Source organism: Populus euphratica, unplaced genomic scaffold (genome assembly GCF_000495115.2).
Source record: "Populus euphratica unplaced genomic scaffold, PopEup_1.0 scaffold84.1, whole genome shotgun sequence".
NCBI classification, from domain to species: Eukaryota; Viridiplantae; Streptophyta; class Magnoliopsida; order Malpighiales; family Salicaceae; genus Populus; species Populus euphratica.
Genome location: NW_011499964.1, coordinates 367,937 through 387,234, shown reverse-complemented (window position 1 = coordinate 387,234; position 19,298 = coordinate 367,937). Strand labels below are relative to the sequence as shown.

Below are 19,298 nucleotides of genomic sequence, written 5' to 3'. Positions count from 1 at the left end.
GGAAAGAGACTGGCGAAGATGGCATATAGAGAGGGAGGGTGTTGACTGTTGGCATTTGGTCATCAATGCATTGGTTTAGCCATTATAGAATGGTTTTCTGTGCAAGGTTTGGCCATGGGCAGGCATATTTAAACCAAAGCTGGCGCCAAGTTTCAAACCCTATGCCTCTCTGTCTCAAGTTCCTCACTGGTCAGTTGGGCATCCCAAAACCAGCATCCTCCGGCCACTTGTCACCCTCTTCACGCAATTGGCACTCTCCTTTCAGACCCCTATTCTTTCTTCATGGCCTTTCATCCCTATCTCTACAATCCAACCCCAAGGCGTTTCTTGACGCGTTTATCTTGCTCTAACACCTGGGCTGTTTCGACTGGCAGCACCTTGCACTCTCCATAACCCTTCCTAACCAATTTTACCTTCACTAGAAATCAAAACACCTACTTAAACACACACCCCCATACACACCCACACAAACACAGGTTTCTCTCTGATTACTTGCACAGCTCCGAAGACTCATCATTCACTCTCTGCCCATTTTGATAATATGGAGAACGTTTTTCCCACTTTATCAACCAGCTCAGGCAACACCACCACTACCACAAATGCTAGCTCAGTAATGATGGGCTGTCCTCAGAATTCCCCGCTCTCCTCTATATATGGACCAAGCCACCCTTCAATATCTTCAAGCTCATTAACTCACTCAAACTATTTTGCACCACAGTACTATACGACACCGCCTTGTGAAACTACGCAATTTCCATCTACACATGCTCTAGACCAGCGTAGCCAGTATACACCAGCTCCAGATCCTTTCTATCCTGTCATGGTTGGCCAAAATGCAATTGAAATGCAAAGATCGTGCATTTTGCAGCCTAATGCGTTGCAATTAGAGCAAGAAAGGAGAGCTCTAGATGCATACAAGACCAAGGTGGCAAGGTGCATGAGAAAACTTGCACGCCAAAGAAGGCTTGGTAAAGCTTCTTCTGGAGCTAGTTCGACTAGAATAATGGATGCAAGTAGATTGGCTTTGCATGGTGCTAGTACTGGTGGCCAAAACTGCAGGACCAACAGTGCTAGCAAAGATCTTTACGAGTTCCTAACACCAGATAACAAGGTGCGTTCTTGTCAAATCATGTATTTTGTGTACTCATGCTTTTTGCCTTTATCTGTAACCTTTTTGATTCCTTAAAGAATTTTTCTTGTTTGGGCGGCGCAGAAACTGAGAGCGTTGCTTAGAAAAGACTTGAAGAATAGTGATGTTGGGTCTCTTGGGAGGATTGTCCTTCCGAAGGTATGGTTCTCTTGATATGAATGATGCTATTTTTAGTCCCTTGTGATTGTATGCATATTTTTTTGGTTGCTTTGATTTCTGTTCCTTTCTTTCATCATTTCTTTTCTTCTAAAATGACAGAAAACGAGGCAAAATAGCCAACCGTTACCCATGTTTGACTTTCTCTCAATGAACACTGCTACATGAATGTGATTTAAGACTGCCCAATAACTAATCTCCTCCTGACTTCTCGATTTGAGCACAAAAACAAGAAATGTTAAAGATTGAAATTATCCCTTCTTTTTCATTTTCCTGTGTTTCTTACAGAAATGGTAACCTCTAATATTTAAATTTCTTCTTGCATGTCAATCCAGAGAGAGGTAGAGGAAAATCTTCCTCCTCTGCATGATAAAGAAGGAATCCTACTTGTGCTCAGAGATATATACTCCAACCAAGAGTGGGGTTTAAAGTTAAAGTGAGCATTTTGATACTACATCTTTCTTTTCCTTCTTTCCTTTAAACTGTGATTTTGAGTTCTGTTTCCCATTAAGAACAAGTTCTTTGTCTGTTGGTAACGTAGGTTTTGGACTAACAACAAAAGTAGGATGTATGTTCTTGAAAATACAGGTAAACTCACTGCTAATTTCAGTTCTTTCTGGTTTAGTCCAAGTTTTATTTTGTATCTATTTCATTCTAATACTCAAATCTCTTTAATTTGCATTCCACAGGAGAATTCGTTAAGCGACATGGGCTGGAGACTGGAGATTCCCTTACACTTTACGAGGATGAGAGCAAGAATCTCGTGAGTTTATCTACCTAATTACTGCAATGACACTGGTAATTTAGATTATGTCCAAAAATTAAAAGTGGGATTTGAATTTTCAAAGGTGCACAAGTTTGTTTAGCTATGTGACAACGCTGCCCTTGACTTTTTCAATGACGCTGACACATCCTTTGGAAGGATATGAAGGGATAAAGACACACTAATGGTGCCGAAAATGACAAAACTTAACTGATGATGTGCTGGTAATAGAACTGCATTACCATATACAACTTGGACACTCACCTGTGTGGCCCGAGTGCTATCTTTTTGGGGCTGAGGAGGAAACGGTCCTACGTGCTAGTTTGGCAGGACCTTTGCTGAACACGTAGGGCATGACATTACATCATATTACAAAGAATGCCTTTTTTATCATCCAAAAGAAAAACACATAAGCGTATCGTATAATCACAGAAAAAAGATTTGAAACACAAACATTTTTGTGCGAAAATTGCGGTCTTTTAGATGGGGCTCTCTCCAGGACTGGCCCGTGTTGCCGTCCAGGGCCTTTCATGCAGTAGTAGGTTAACAGGATAACCCAGATGAGGCAGTCAAGACAAGCATCTGAATCAAGCAATCTTTAGATTTAGATTGTGTTTAATTGAGTGAAGTGTTATGTTAATGTTTCCTGATTATTTTTTGAATAAATGTTCAGTAAACGCAAAGCCATGAGTAACTTTTTGATGTCTTTTGTCGTGCGAGGAAGCAGTATTTCTCGATCACAAAGGTGCAGAGACCAGAATCAGCCCTAGCTCAAACACCACCCCCTAGGAGCCACAACTGTAACCACCTGACAGAACATATGTGGCAAGATGGGGATGAAGAATATACATCTTTAGCATTACTGACAGAACAACTTGAGAATAAAGAACAAGAAGAAGCTAACAGCCTTGGAGCTGTGCCTATGGACTTTTCTTGTTCATATACAAACGAACTAGAACTTAACAACAATCCTTTCAACAACTTTAGTACCTATACCCAACCAGCATCTGCAGCTATGCAAACTTCTCCGCCAAATGGTAAAATGAAGGCGGTAGATGATTCTCATGACGTAGATGACTGCTATACTGGTCTTGGTATGCTCCCTGATGTCCATAGCTACAATTTTTCGCTATGATCATTAGAATATTATTAACAATAGCTATCAAGATTCATGACATAAAAGAAGATGGGGTTACAGCAGTTTGTCAAAGCATGGTCGGTGCAACTAAAAGGTTGAGTAATCAGTTGTTGATAGTATACTGATACATTCATTTTTAACAAGGGTATTGGATATTAGAAGTTTCTTTGTTTTTTTTTTTTAGACGAGGAAAAGGAAGAGCAAGAAAAGAAAAGGAGAAGAAATTTGTATTACTTGTATGTTTGAGGATTTTTTCTGTAATAGCGTGCGTTTCAAAAGTAAGCAATCCTTTTCAATTGAATAATTTCTCATTTTTTACAAAAGACATTATGCTCTTAATTTATTTATTTTTCAACTTTTTTCTTTTTTCTTTACAAAATTTTTTTTTATCTCGGTGGTCAAGGATACCTCTATTTATATTTATATACAAGATTATTTTTAGTCCTTCATTCTCTGACTTATGGAGGTGATGATGATCCACATTGTTATTTTTTTATAATCAATATCTATCGAGTATAGTATATTTACCAGAAAAAAATAAATTATTTTGATATTTATTGAAAAAATGTGTGTGTATATATTGAACAAAATATATTGGGGTTTTCATTGTAGTAATAGATATAATTTACTATGTGTTGCTATAATAAAATTACATTTCTTTTCTCTGTGGTTTAAAAATGAGGATTTGGTGTTGGGGGCAGCTTAGTTTTTTTAAATGGCTTATTAGTTATTTAAAAAATTATTAACAACTAATTGGTGATAGAAAAAAACCAAAATACCTAGGTCTAATTTGGCTTCTTTATCTGCTTATAAAGTCACAAATGGGATTCCACGACAACATTGAATAGTGATTTAAGAGTGTATACATAGAATTTCTTACAGTATTTTTCATAGTTATCGTACCTGATTCGGGCTTGACTGAATTAAAAAATCAGGTTTTGAGTTGTACGAATTAACTTAGATTAATTAAAAAAAGTTAAAAAACTTTTAAAAATTTAATATTTTATATAAAAAATTAAAAAACAATCTAGGTTATATATATTATAAATAATAAAGCTTAAAATATTATTTTCAAAGGTTTTTTATTCAATATTAAAAAAAATATTATATTAATATGTTATTATTTTAAGTTAAAATATTTAAACCAAAAATACTTTTTATCCTATATTTGAAAAACATAATTTTTGTTGTTGTGAATATAGAGTATATATATTAAAAGGCTTCAAATTTCATATTAAAAAATAATTTTTTTCTTATTAATATGAAGTATATGTACTAAAAGATTTCAAATTTCATATTAAAAAATAAAATATTCTTCTAATATTTATATAGTGAACTTTAAAAAGGTTAATAATCAACTAAAAAATATATATATAAAAAAGGGATATTTGACTAGAAAAAAACACATTTAAAAAAAAAAGATCTTAACTAGATTTTGTCAGGTCATCTAAGTCATGTGTCAATCCAACAGATCAACTAGGTTTTATCAGGTTTTTACTCATTCTAATCTTTTGACTTACTCGGATCAATTCAGCCACCAAATTAACCTATCAAACCAATGTCCACCACCGCTGTAACTTTCTCTCCTCCCCTTCCCTCCACACCACCACCACCTCTACCTCCACCACCACTCCTCGCCTTTCCCTCGTCAAACCCACCACCAAACTCCCTTTTTCCTTTTCTCTCTCACCCAAATCCCCATTTCTCTACCTCTTCTCTTTACACCCCAAAATGATAACAACAATCACAAGAGCCAATTCAAGTGACATTGACTTTTTCTTTTTTGACAATGTTAATCCAGAAGAATGTCGGTGGGAGAAATACTGGTGGTAGCTTTAGAACACTCAGAGGAGATAAAATACACGGTTTTATTACAAAACAAAAGCTTACAAAATACAAATCACATAATCTTAATACACACCCTCTCTTTCTCTCTTATGTTTCTATCTTTTCTTTCCCACACTTAATAATATAAATTTAACAGCTTATTTATATATAAATTAAGAGGTAGTACGAGGTGGTGGTTAATATTAGGTGGCAGTTGGTGGTGGTGGTTGATAATAGGTGGTTGCAGGTGGTGATTGGTGGTTGATCGAGTTTACCACAACAAATCCCCCTTTTAAACTCAATCGAGGGATGTCATACCAAGCATGAACTTCAGTCTGATAAATATTTCTCCCTTCAATGACTTCGTAAACATATCTGTAACTTGATTATTTGTTTTGTAGGATATCAGTTCAACTTCTTTGTTCTTCACATGCTTTCTGATAAAATGATGACGTGTATCGATGTGTTTACTTCATCATGATACACTGGATTCTTGGCTAATGTAATTGCTGATCGATTATCAATATAAATTTTTATAGGAATTTCTTAAGGAAATCCCAAAAACTTTAGCATATTCCTTAACTATACTAGATGACATACAACTGAGTTAGCAGCAATATATTCAGCTTCATAGCTTGATAACGTTACTATCAATTGCTTCTTGGATGACCATGTAAAAGATGTATCTCCCATGAAAAAAACAAATCTAGTTGTGCTTTTCCTTTCATCTATATCTCTACCTCAATCACTATCCGAGTAGCCAATAAGATTGAAGTTTTCACTTAAGGTATAAAACATTCATTCATTTATTTTTCCTTTGATGTAGTGAAGAATTCTTTTGGCTGCATTTAAGTGAGGCTGGTCTGGTGTCTCTATATATCTGCTGATAAGTCCTACTCCGTAGAGTATATCTGGTCTGGTACATGTCAGGTACCTTAAGCTTCCTACTAAGCTTTTGAAGTAAGTTGGATCAACATTTTCAACTTTACTCTTCCTCAATTCTACTCCATTCTCAACTGGAGTTGATACTGGATTGCTACTTTCCATCTTGAACCTTTTAAGAATATCTTTGGCGTAATCGCTTTGAGATACAAAAATCTTTTTTTCTTTCTGCATTACTTCTAAGCTAAGAAAATATGCTATAAAACCAATGTCTGTCATCTCAAACGCCTATACCATGCTTTTCTTGAAGTCTTCAAACATGGTAGGATTGTTGTTTGTGAATATCAAGTCATCAACATATAGGCACACAAAAAATATGCTGTCATCTGCTTTCTTCATATATATTACATGTTCATATAGACATTTTTCAAATCCATTATCTTGAAAATACCTGTCAATTCTGGTATTCTAAGCACGCAAAGCTTGTTTCAAACCGTAGAGGGCTTTCTTCAACTTGTATACTTTGCCTTCATTTCCAGCTTCAATGTATCCAAGTGGTTGTTCAATATAGATCTCTTCTTAGGAAGCCATTCAGAAATGCTAAATTCATATTGAGTTGATAGATTTTCCGTCTATGTTGTACAACTAGTGAGATCATCAATCTGATTGTCTCTAGCCAGGCTACTAGAGTAAATACTTCTCTTTAGTCAATGCCTTTTCTCTGTTTGTAGCTTTTTACCACTAATCTTGTTTTGTATCTTTGTAATTCACCTTTTGCATTCTTTTTTATCTTATAAACCCATTTGACACCAATTGCTTTCTTATTTTCTAGTAGATTAGTCAACTTCCAGGTGTCATTCTTTTCAATGACATGTATTTCTTCATTTATTGCTTCTATCCACTTCTCTTATATGATAGCTTCATTGAAGCTAAATGGGTCACTATCTGTGAAGAAACAAAATAGAGTTGTATCTTTCATGAATTGAGTGGCATCGTACAACTCTTCTAGATTTCTCATCCTTCTTGGTCCTTCTGATGAGGATGCTGATGAGGATGTTGATGATGATTCTTGTGTGTTTCTCCTGTTGAATATAGGTAATCTATGTACTAGACTTTGTGACTCATCTGCTGGACCTTCTGTAAGTACTATTGATACTTCCACTTCATCTTTAAGGATCAAATCAATATTGATCCATTTTATTTCTTCTTGATCATCATTCCATTGTTAAGATTTATCTTCTTTAAAGATAACATCTCTACTCATGATCACCTTCTTTATGATGAGATTATACAGCTTGTATCTCATCCTTCTATCACCATATCCGATAAAGATGCATTTCTTGCTTTTATCATCGAGTTTGATCCTTCTTGCATATGGAATCGTTGTATATGCTACACAACCAAAGACTCGAAGATGAGTAACATTTGGTTTGTGATCACTCCATGCTTTTTCAGGTGTGACAACTTGCAAACTTCTGGTTGGGTAGTGATTCAGTAGATACATTACACATGATGCAGCTTTAACCAAGTATTGTTTAGGCAACTTTTTTGCTTTGAGTAGACTTCTTGCTATGTCAAAAATCGTTCGATTCTTTCTCTTGGCTACATTGTTCAGCCGTGGTGTATAGGATGATGTTGTTTGATGTCTGATGTCTTGTAGTATACAAAAGGCTTCAAAGTCATTTGCTGTATATTCTCCACCTTAATCAGATCTTATGGTTTTGATCTTATAGCCACTTTGCTTCTCAATAATTTCTTTAAAATCTTTAAAATAATTGAATACTTTTGACTGTCTTTTAAAAAATTATACCTATTTCTTTCTGCTAAAATCATCAATGAAAGTAAGAAAGTACCTATTTTGTTAAGTTAACATAGGCTTTATAGGACCACACACATCTGTGTGCACCAATTCCAGTGATTTTTTTGCTTTCTAGTTAACTTCTTTGGCAAAACTGGATCTGTGATATTTGTTAAGTACACAACTCTCATATACTTTATCTAGATGATTAATGTGGGACGTACCTTTGACCATATTCTTGCTTGCAAGCATCTTCAGACTGTGAAATTTATATGTCCAAGCCTTTGATGCCAGAGCTACTCTTCATTGTTAGTGATGACACTACAACATATTGGATGTTTATAGAAATCATCCTATTCTTGGACATCTTCACATGGACAATTAATCTTCCACTGTAATCTTCAATTATTAGAGTATAACTCTTCATAAGAAGAATGTAAACTTTCTCTAGAAGTTGGTCTATACTGAGTAAGTTATGCTTAATACCTGGAATATAATAAACATCTGCAATATAGCTATGATCACCATTCTTCAAATGTATTAAGATGTTGCCTCTTCCTTTCACTAGAACTTTGGAGATGTCTCCAAAAGTGACTTGGCCTTTTATAGTTTCATCTAAATCTTCAAATAAATCTTATTGACCACTCATATGATTGCTAGCTCTAGAATTCAAATACCATATATTCTCCAGATTCTCACCTAGTCCTTGTAGGACTAATAATGTAGGTGGTCCTCTGATGATGACATCCTTCTCTGCATAATTGGCTTGTTTATATACCTCTATTGGAGTTTTCATTCGACATTCAATGCTATAGTGCCCAAATTGATTGCAACTATAACACTGGATATTTTTTTATCACGGTTATTTTAACCACCTCATCTTCCTCTAGGAGTAAATAGTTGTTGTCCCCGACTTTCTCTAGTGGTGTTTCTACATCCTCTTCCTCTGAATCTTGTATTCCAATATCCTCTTCTTTGAAATTGCTGAAATCCTCCTTGTCTTTATTGACTCCTTTCTTGAGTGGTATATCCACTTGTTGAAATCTCCCTACCATTCTTAAAGACAACTTTGATTGTAAGGCATGCTCAATTGTCTTATCTCTATTTCTTTTCATAATCTTTTGCTCATGAGCTTGTAGAGAACTCATAAGCTCATCCACCATCAACTTATCCACTTCTTTGGATTCTTCAATAACAACAATAACAAAATTAAATTTTAGATCCAGAGATCTCAAAATTTTCTCAGTAATTCGAGCATCTGAGAGGACTTCTCCATTTCTTCTTATTTGATTGATTATTACCATAATTTTTGTGTGATAATTAGAAATAGATTTTGATGACTTTATTTGCACTGATTTAAATTCACCTCATAAAAATTAAAAATGAATCTTCTTGATTCTGTCAGCACCTTTGTATTTTTATTGGAGAGCCTCCCATATTTCTTTTGAATTTTTTGCAGAAACAATGATCTCGAAAGTGGCTTCATCAAGACCTTGATAAATGATGGTCTTTACTTTATTGTCTTTCTTTCTATTGGCTCTTAGGAGTTGTTTGTGTGCCTCCTGTAATAAATCTTTTGCTTCTTTGGACTTTAGTTCATCATAGCCATATTCAACAATCTTTATACACCTTTGTGAACCAAGAAATACCTTTAATATGATACACCAATTATCATAGTTGTCTTTGGTTAGTTTCAGGATGAGTGTTTGTGCATTTTCTTAAGTCATTATGCTCTTTGAATGACTATATCACCTTTTGAGAGTTGAATTTGAAGAAACAGACACTATAGATAGATATAGAATGCTCAAAACAGTAGAGAACTAGTCTGACTTGATTGAAAATAGGTTAAAAATGGGCTGAACCGGTCAAGAAACTGATTTTAGATGTCGAGTGGTTCGCTGGGTTGAATTAAGAATATTCTGGGGAATATTATATGTGGCTCAACTTGGCGGCTTATACCGTTTGCATGTCTTGGCTTTACAGCTTGGTTGGGGGCTTATACGGCTCAGCTCGACTCAAATATGGCGCGCGTGTGGCTTAGTCGTCTTCTTCATTGAGGTGCGTCGGCTGCGCGTGGGCTATCAAGGACTTCGATGAAGCTAATTTTTGCACCAGTGAGTTCGTATGGATGAATGCTATACGATGGAATGATCAAAAATGATTTTTGATAACTTTGAAAAATTGGATATATCCCAAAAACACCTCTGTTTTTCTGACGAACGGGGCTCTGATACCAATTATTGATGGGAGAAACCACTAGTGGTCACTTTAGAATACTTAGAGGGTATAAAACACATGGTTTTATTACAAAACAAAAGCTTACAAAATACAAAACACACAATATTAATACACACCCTCTCCTTCTCTCTTGTGTTTCTCTTTTTTCGTTCCCACACTTACTAATATAAACTTAACAGCTTATTTATACATAAATTGAGAGGCAGCTAGTGGTGGTGGTTGATAGTACGTGATTGCAGGTGGTGGTGGTTGATAGTAGGTGGCAGTTGATAGTAGTGATTGATAGTATGTGGCTGCAGGTGGTGGTTGATGGTAGATTGAGTTTACCACAACAAAGAAGAAGTTGTGTTTGACCCACCAACCCAACCTGAAGACTACATTCCTCCACCCTCCTTTTGATGAAGGTCCAATAGAAATTGAAGAAGAAATAGCTGGAGCTTATGAGGAACTTTAGGATCCTGCATATAGTGGAGTTAGTTTTTTAGGCAAAGATATTTATGTAATGGATTCTAAGGTTGAAAAAACTTGTGGGTGGGGATTAAAATCAAAGAAAGAGAAAATTAAGGATGGGTTAGATGAGAGAGTAGTTCAAGTTTGGAGAGTTACTATGGTTGTTAAAGGAGGGAACAATTGCATTTTAGAGCTGTTGTTGTTGGAGACAAATAAGGTCAAGTTAGGGTTGGAGTTGGAAAAGCTAAGGAAGTTATTGCTGCTGTCTAAAAATCAGCTCTTAATGCTAGAAGAAATATTTTTACCGTACCTATGACAAAGTATTTGACTTTTCCTAATAGGTATATCTCTTATCCTGAAAGTTTTAATATTTTTATCGGTTTGTTATTTTCATGTGGTTTATTATGTTTATAGATAATGTGAATGTTGGTTTTGTATTCTAAGGATTGTAATTTGGTGATGGTTGCATTTGGTTCTTTTTTATTTTTGTTTAAGTGTGAAGGCTTGGCTTTTCGGTTAATTTTATTGACTCTTTGGTTTTAAGTGAGTTTTGGATTTGTTGGTTGTAAGGATTTTAGGCTATGACTGATTGTGAAATTAACTTTTTTGTATTGGAGAACCAAGTCTGACCGAGAACATGCAGCTATTTTGGAGATGGATAGTTTGCATAATCGCATTTGAGATAGAATGTGGAAAGCCAAATATATGAAGAATTGTTAAGTTGGCTGTGACAAGTCATTCAAGTTTCCTGTACGAGTAAGGCTGACTTGATTTGTGGAATTTCTGCAAGGATTAGAGGTGTTTTCTGGCAGTTTGGAGATGAGAGCTGTTAGAATTAAGGCTGCAAGAATTGTAGGTGTTTTCTGGCTCTTTAGAGATGGGAGCTGTTAGAATCAAGGGTTATTAACTATTTTTATAACATGTAAGTGTAATGTTCTACGACAGAAAATGTCATTGGGTGAGTATATAGGATTTGGAGTTGCTTTGGAGGGTTTGGCGATTCGTTAATCTGGGATATAGGTTTAGGACTAGCTGTTAATTGATGTATGTTTAGATTGGGTGCCTATAGGAAGCTTAGGGCATCAACATCGCTTTTGAAAGTCTAATTTGATTTACTCAAAGCACTGGCTTTCATCATTCCTTGTGTCTCAGTGCAAATTAGGCATTTTTGAATTTATGGAAACTTTTGTGCTTTTTTTCTTTTTCCTTTTTTTTTTAAATTTCAAATCAAGACTTTATTTCTTAAAAAAATAAAACTGCAGGTCTATGGGGAGTTTTCTGAACTTCTATCTTGTTGTAGAACCTAGTTGCCTAGGAGGTGAAACATGAATATAAATCATCTGAAGTTGATTAACTCTATATTTTTTCAAGTTACATGCTCTGAAATAGGATGGGTATTCCTAGAAGGTCAAAATGAATATTGTATATCATCTCAAGTTGATTGGCTGATATATTATCAAGTTATACACCCTGACGATAGGTTGGATATGCATCTGCATTGCTTTCCATTTTCTCTTCTACTGTGAACTGTTTTGTGTGTGTGAGGTTTGCTGTCATTCATCCAGCATTGATAATATAGTGCAATTGTTATGAAAAGAAACACCTTCATTGACTATGAGACGAGACCATGTCCCGAGCCTTTTTGGTAGAGATTTGAGCATGATAAGGATATTGGAGCATGATAGATGCATAATTCACAAGAATACTCCTCTTTTAACCTGCCCACGATGGCATGCCTCGCATTTTACTTATTTGGGTTTTCATATAACGGAGCAAACAGTTCCAAATTAGCTAATTTATTAACTAGGCATTTTTAACAACTGAATGGCAGATCTGAGGGAGATTTTGGGGCAGCAAAGGTGATGCTCAGACCTGCCTCACCTGGTACTGGAGTGATTGCTGGAGGTGCTGTGAGAATTGTTCTCGAAATGGCAGGTGTTGAGAATGCGCTGGGAAAACAACTTAGGAGTAAGAATGCGCTCAATAATGCGAGAGCCACAGTTGTTGCGGTGCAAAAAATGAGGCAGTTCAGGGATGCTGCTCGTGAACGTGGGTCCCCAATGGAAGAACTGTGGAAATGAGTTGTTCGGAAGAAGCTTTAGTGATTTTCCCCCCTTGAATAACCTTTATTTGTATGCCTCCAATGTACATTCTGTACAAGGTCATTGTGATTCAAAATAGCAGCAACAAGAACAAGATTCATTCATTTTTCTTTCATGTTTGTTGCCCAAGTTATTCTTTAATTGTCGTGAGAGCTATTTTATCCATCTTTCCTTGACAATCTGGCATATTACTGTTACTCATCAATCCAAAAGTTTGGCACTCTAGACTTCTGAAGTTGTAACTGGAAAGTCCTGACTGTTTTACATCAGCATGATACCTGAACGGTTTCTCCAGGTAACAAGATGAAGATATTGAACATTCTGTTTGCAACGCAAGAAATACTAATGGATGAAATTTTGGGCATGGAAATGGCATGGAGTGGAAGCTGCAGCAATTATGAAATATGTACGTCTTCTAAAATACTTGTTTATTATTTATACAAGTATAATTATTTTAAATGGCTAGTTGAAGTATCTACACGTTGGTAGTCGAGAGGTTGGGGTGGCCAGATATGCTGGACACGGATCTTGGATTCAACTCCCATTAGAAGTTAAGCGAATTTGTGTTTTATCATGTCAATCGGTGCGAGCATGTGAAAATCCAACCTGCATTTAAAGAATATTTGGGAGAATGATGTAAATTGTGTTTTTAAAATATGTAATGTTTTTTAAAAAAATTAATTTTTTTTATATATTTTAAATTGTTTTGATATGTTAATTTTAAAAATACATGTACTCAATTATTCTACCACATCGTGTTGGCAGTGCAGCAGTCTTATCCGATGTAAGTCATGACATTCATTTTATTTATTTTTATAATATTATTTTTTACATCAAATTGTTTATAATATGGTATGTGCATATAACAAGCTGCTTTATCACATCAGCATGAGACATGCTTACATTTACGTAGATCATATTTTATAAATATACTTTCAATAAAAAAAAAAAGATTATATTTCTTTGACCATCACTATTGTTATCCTTGTTACAACAACTAAAACACAATTTTTTAGCCAAACACGCGTTATAATTTCCCTTGTTAGAAGCATCTGTTCACTCATGGCAGGTCTTAGGAAAGCAAGAATTGTCAACTTAATCCATATACATAGTTAATCTTGGATTCTTGATGCACTAAAATTGATCTGAAAAATATTAATAGATTCTAAGAATATATTTGGTAATGCCATGTATGATGCTTTTGCAAGGTATTTTTCAATTAAAATTATATTAAAATAATATTTTATGATTTTTTATTTTTAATATCAGCACATTAAAATTATTAAAAAAAATATCTAAAAAAACATTAATTTGATACCTTTTAATAAAAAAATAATTTAAAAAATAAATAAAATATAAAAACAAATACACCCTAAAACTAGAAAAAAAATATATTGTTCACTCATGCCTTTGAACAAAAAGTCTCTTATGGTCTTGTTTGGTAACCCATTAATGCCATTGAATGTTGTTCACTCCAAAATGTGCTTTCGTTGCCTTGGGTCCCGAAAATTGAAACGTTTTGGGATAACTTTACATAGGTCCCTCAACTTTGATGTGAGTTTTATTTACATCCCTATATACCGATTTAAGCAATGTTACCCCACAAGTACTTGTAAAGTTGATACACTTAATGGAAATTCTAGAAATTGAGTATAGAAGAGAGATGAAGAATCCAGAAGAACAAATGACAGGAATACTTCTCTTTTAATCTAAATTTAAAGACTAAGTAATATTAGTTTTAGAATTGTCTCGATCACAACTCACTGTAGACCAACCATTAACTCGTAATTCTATAATAATACCAATTAAAGAGCTCTGTAAATATGGACATATGTGATTGTGTGGTATAAGGCATGATAACTTGTATGCATATTTATAGCATTGAGTATCTCAAGGCCAAAACAATTTTTTTAAAAAAAATTTAATAAAAGGTGATTGTTTTGAGTAAAATATTACATAGAAAAATGTTTAAAGAGTTTTTAGTGTGTATTTCTTGTAAAATATTAAAAAAAAATAATATCAACACCATATATTTTATAAACATAAAAAATATTTCCATCTTATAATGTTTTGTAAAATAATTTATAATAGTAATCTATTACAATATGATCAAATAATTTCCACCACAATACCTCCAAAACCTTCACCATCAAGAATTTTGAGAATATTGTATCTTTACCGTTCTATTCAAATCTTATTTGAATAGTAAGTGCAAACCATTTTTAAAAAAATCAAAATTAAAATTGAATTCATCACCATTGTCATTGCCATTAGCACTACTAACACCATTACTCTCCTATAAACATTCCACTACCACCATTGCATCATCTATATAATATATATCATCAAACAACAATTATCGCTCCTATCATTAATCTATCATTACCATTAAACTCTTAACTTCATTACACTATTACTACTATCTCCTCATCCCTTACCTTTATTATTTTTACCGTGATTGTGATTATTTTTACTGCCACTATAGCATTATTATAACAACACCATTATTAACTTGCATTCATGATCTTCACCACTACATAACCATCGTCACCATGCCAACTTCCGCCACCTCCACCTCCACCTTGTTTATATCACACTATCACTATTACATCATCATATAACATATTATCATCATTCCATTATTATTATATTTTTAAATAATTATTTACAAAATATCATGATTTTTTTTAATTTAACGTTTTAGTGTAAAGTAGTTAATTGACTCATGCTATGTTATTGGTCGGGTTAAAAAAATATATTAAGACAATGCCATTGTTTTTAAAAATGCAAGAAAAATCTAAGACTTTAGCCATTGACTTGACTGGGTTAAATAAGATCATTTAATTTGATAATATAATTTAAAAAACATCAACAATAAATTAATAAAAAAGGTAATAATTATATGTAAAAAAATAAGATGTCAATATCATATTTGGAAGGAGAAGAAAAAACACTTTTTGAAGACTCATCATTGCTATGACATTAACAATGTCGCACCATCATAAAAAACTTATCGAGACGGTTCTAACGTCACTACAAAAGGCTAAATGACAACATCAAAAGAAACTATATACGCCATTAGAGAACAACTTAAAAGGCAAACAAAAAAATATCATGATGTAAGCAAATTATGCTTATATTTAATAAATCAATCTAATTTAATTCAAAAAAAGTATTTTAAAAAAGCTAAATTTAATAAACAAATAAAAAAACTTGAGATAAACGGGTTATTTTTAAAATTAGTGAAAAATCATATAAAAAACAAATAAAAAAGAAGTTCAATCTCGAATTGAAAAAAATATTGAAGGATGATATAAAAAAGTCATGATCCTAAAGAAATGGGGGAAAACCTAGTATGCTTACGGGAACCTCGAAAACTTGAGCTAATTTCTCAAACTAATTCCTAACAAATTTAGTGTTAAATAATAAAATAATAAAATATCAATTTTAAAAATTAGCCTAAGAGAAGTACCTAAAAATGATAAATATAAAGACTCGAGATAACCTTAGTTATTTTTAAAATTGGTGAAAAACTTCATAGTTTCTAAACCATTACACAAGTTGACCCAAGACAAGTTCTAAGTCGCGGGTTAAGTAGGTTGACCCAGGTCAACTAATTATTTTTTATTTTATAAAAAAGTAAAAATGATATCATTTTAAGAAAAAAATTAAAAAAATAAAAAAATCAATGGGTTTTGAATTGATATTTTTCGAGCTGACTGAGTCGATGGTCAGCCAAGATTTTTTACCAGATTACATTATGTTAACCCATGGGGTGAAGTTTTAAAATAGTGAAAAACTTTATGAAAAGAAAAATAATAAAAATAATGGATTTCAATCTTCAATTAAATAAATGTTGAATAATAAAACTAAAAAAATATAAGTTAAAAAAAAAAAAAGCAAACTTGGATGAACCTAATAACTCTAGGTTAATCTCTAAAAATTTATAACCTTTGAAATCCTAGGCTCGGACTCAAATTAGAAGCTCAAATCCCAAATTAATTTAGTTTTAAAGAATAAAATTGGAAAAAAATCAATTTAAAAAATTTATCAAAGTAAAAACAATAGCAATCAAAAGAATAATGATAAAATTAGATAGAAAAAAAAACTTAAAGAGAATGAATTTATAGAACAATCAACTTTAAAAATTATCTCAAATAAAACAAATAGTAATAAAAAAAATAAAGATCAAATTTAAAAGATAAAAAATATAAAGGAGATGAAATTGAAAAAAATTATAATTTTATAAATTAATTCAAATAAAATAAATAATAAATAAAAGAACTTAGATCACATTTGAAGGAAAAACAAATTAAAAAGTTGCTTTGAAATTCTGAAGGTTCAGGCATAAAAACCAAGGAGGAAATAAGAAAGAAGGAAGAAAAAGGCTATCAACTCCTAACACACGCACTGTCGCATTACGAAGGGGCAACAAAGATTATTCAAATCTTGTCATAAATGATGACATTTAGTTCCTGTCATGACATTGCATGCATTAATAATTTTTTTAATAATATTAAAATTTTATTAAAATATAAAAATATTTTTCAGTCAAATTAAAAATAACAACAATAAAAAAAACTTTGATGAAAGGATAAAAGAGCCATTGAAAGATAGTTTAGTAGGCTTTGCTTTTAAGGGTAATTAAGTAATTTTATTGTGCTAACAAATTGAAAAGGCTAAAAAGCCTAGATGTAAGTTCAAGTTCTTTTTATTTAAAAGGTAATTAAATCATTCTAATGTACCAAAAAAATTAAAAGACTAATATGCCCCCACATAATTTAAAAATAACAATGTCTTCATGGAAAAAACCGAATTACCCTAGATTAAAAGTAAGTTTTTCATTACACTAATATAATAGACAATGACTCGTTAGTAGGTGCAGAATAATTTCATGAGGAGTTTTAGATTTTTTGTACTATCTTATGAATACACTAAAACAGAGTTCTCCTAAACTAATCTTTTATTTCAATTAATAGCTGAACTAATATCCAACCATCTAGCAAATTAATTAAACTTTCTAACCCATAAACCTTTGTATTACACCCAAATTAATCTAACAACATCACAAATTCATTGAAGTTTCCTCTACTATTAATTTGGGGTATCCTGCTTAAATCGATAGTCTGGAAATTTAATTGAAAGCCACATCAAAATATAGGGACCTATTTTGAAGCCGCCTCAAATTTTTAAGAGAGTTTGCCAAGCGCTAACAATGGTGTTTAGCCTCGCATGTTGAGCTTTCTAGACGGGTTGTTCTCTAATGTTGAAGTCACAAAAACAGCATGAAAGCAGATCAATATAATCCTTGCAGGTTAATATTTGAAATGGATTCTGAAGTCAACTTCCAAAGCATTCTCTCTACTCTGCCGCAAAGCATATATTACACGGCAGATAAAATCTCGAACTGATAGAACATGTCAATTTTCACGAACTGTACATATAATCCTAAAGATCAGAATTTTTTCTACGGAGTTTCCTGAGCTCTTTCTCCTGGAAGGATGGTTACATATGCACACGCATTAACAAACATTACATGTTAACAACTAACAAATGAACAGTTATCACCCATGGATCATTACAGGCTGAATGAAGTTCCCATACATATAATCCTACAGATGAGAATTTTTCTACGGAGTTTCTTGAGCTCTTTCTTCTGTAAGAATGGTTACATATGCACACACTTTAACACATATTACATGTTAACAGCTAAGAAATGAACAGTTATCACCTATGGATCATTACAGGCTGAATGAAGTTCCCATATTGAAGGCATGCAGCTATGTGCAATGCTCATATCAGCCATCTCGCATGACAATTTCAACTTCCCATATATGTAGGACCTCTGAAGGTTGGATCCTGCTGGAGCAGCCATTCTTTCTCCTTGAGATACTGCAAGAGTGGTTCTGGCTCATTCACGCCACCACATCCATAAGGGCTCGGTCTTTGATAACCATAAAAGAATTTGTTCCTTTGATCATCAGTTCCATGAACAGGAGGGAAACCTGGATGCATTGGCAGGCTCCCTTCATAAACCATTTGATTAGAAGCCACAGGAGTTGCCCACTGATTAAAAAGACTGGACCTGGATATGTCGTGGAAGTTTCCAGTGTTCCCAATGGTGTAAGAATGTACTGGCCATAAGTGACTAGTGGTGAGCTCAGGATTCTGACTTTCCCTGTACTGACGAAGCCATTCAGAAGAAGTCATTCGACGCACTGGTGTGTATGCATCCATGAAGCCTTGAATTCCAGGACTCTGATGAAGAGGTTGATGAGAACCAGTCCAATTTGAATAGCCACTCACTTGAGGTGTGTCAAAATAATTAGAATTAGTTCTGTTGATAGTTCCCGAGCTATTGTAGTCAGTGAATGTAGATTGGATGCCATTAAGCCACACAGCATCATCAGGAAGAAATGGGGCAGACGGCACTGGAGCTGAATAAGGAGGAGAAGAGTAATGTGTGGTCAAATGTTCATGCGTGGAACTAATTACAGAGTCAGTTTCACTGATAGAGAGATCATTCATGGATGCTGAAGCCATTTCCTGAATAGGTGCCAAGCTATGTCTACTCATGTCACCTTTACCTTTCACCCTTTCATTGCTCAAACCTCTATTGAGAACCCAAGCATTGAGTGAGGGTGGCCCAGCAGAAATGGAGGTGCTGAGAGACGGAGTCCCATGAGAGTTAGGAGCTTCTGAAAGCAGGTGGTCTGTTGTATCCTTTAGGGGAGGCTCCTGCTGTTTCACTGGTTTGATGCACCTGAAATTGGTGAGGTCAGAATGGAATGCCG

At 33.8% G+C, this 19,298-nt stretch overlaps 3 protein-coding genes across 7 annotated transcripts in view; 2 read left to right on the top strand and 1 right to left on the bottom strand.

Annotated features, from left to right (window-relative positions):
* The first annotated feature begins 16 nt into the window (after positions 1–16).
* LOC105138880 (B3 domain-containing transcription factor LEC2-like) lies at positions 17–3,469 on the top strand. Its single transcript, XM_011045102.1, has 6 exons — positions 17–1,111; positions 1,214–1,288; positions 1,642–1,742; positions 1,848–1,894; positions 1,996–2,069; positions 2,797–3,469. Exons 1-6 carry the CDS (start codon positions 542–544, stop codon positions 3,202–3,204), a joined length of 1,275 nt encoding a protein of 424 aa, XP_011043404.1. The 5' UTR covers positions 17–541; the 3' UTR covers positions 3,205–3,469.
* Positions 3,470–10,596: 7,127 nt separating this feature from the next.
* LOC105138879 (30S ribosomal protein S5, chloroplastic-like) lies at positions 10,597–12,633 on the top strand. Of its 2 annotated transcripts, XM_011045101.1 has the most exons (3): positions 10,597–10,743; positions 12,234–12,343; positions 12,374–12,633. In XM_011045101.1, the coding sequence occupies exons 1-3, from the start codon at positions 10,715–10,717 to the stop codon at positions 12,481–12,483; spliced, it is 249 nt and encodes an 82-aa protein (XP_011043403.1). In that variant the 5' UTR covers positions 10,597–10,714; the 3' UTR covers positions 12,484–12,633. The 2 variants fall into 2 exon arrangements, with proteins under 2 accessions (XP_011043403.1, XP_011043402.1); XM_011045100.1 differs by having other exon boundaries at positions 10,597–10,737; positions 12,228–12,633.
* Positions 12,634–17,928: 5,295 nt separating this feature from the next.
* The window catches only part of LOC105138878 (protein SMG7L-like), a 5,859-nt gene continuing 4,489 nt past the window's right edge, over positions 17,929–19,298 (bottom strand). For all 4 annotated transcript variants that reach the window (XM_011045096.1, XM_011045099.1, XM_011045097.1 and 1 more), the window contains exon 7: positions 17,929–19,298. In XM_011045096.1, the coding sequence (XP_011043398.1) occupies positions 18,325–19,298 (974 nt within the window). In that variant the 3' untranslated portion in view covers positions 17,929–18,324.

Excerpts from the sequence above, each read along its gene's own strand:
- LOC105138880 (XM_011045102.1), top strand. The coding sequence starts at position 542 with ATGGAGAACGTTTTTCCCACTTTATCAACCAGCTCAGGCAACACCACC. Across the intron at positions 1,112-1,213 it reads TCCTAACACCAGATAACAAG|AAACTGAGAGCGTTGCTTAG; the intron begins GTGCGTTCTTGT and ends TGGGCGGCGCAG. Across the intron at positions 1,743-1,847 it reads GAGTGGGGTTTAAAGTTAAA|GTTTTGGACTAACAACAAAA; the intron begins GTGAGCATTTTG and ends TTGGTAACGTAG.
- LOC105138879 (XM_011045100.1), top strand. The coding sequence starts at position 10,715 with ATGACAAAGTATTTGACTTTTCC. Across the intron at positions 10,738-12,227 it reads ACAAAGTATTTGACTTTTCC|TGGCAGATCTGAGGGAGATT; the intron begins TAATAGGTATAT and ends TTAACAACTGAA.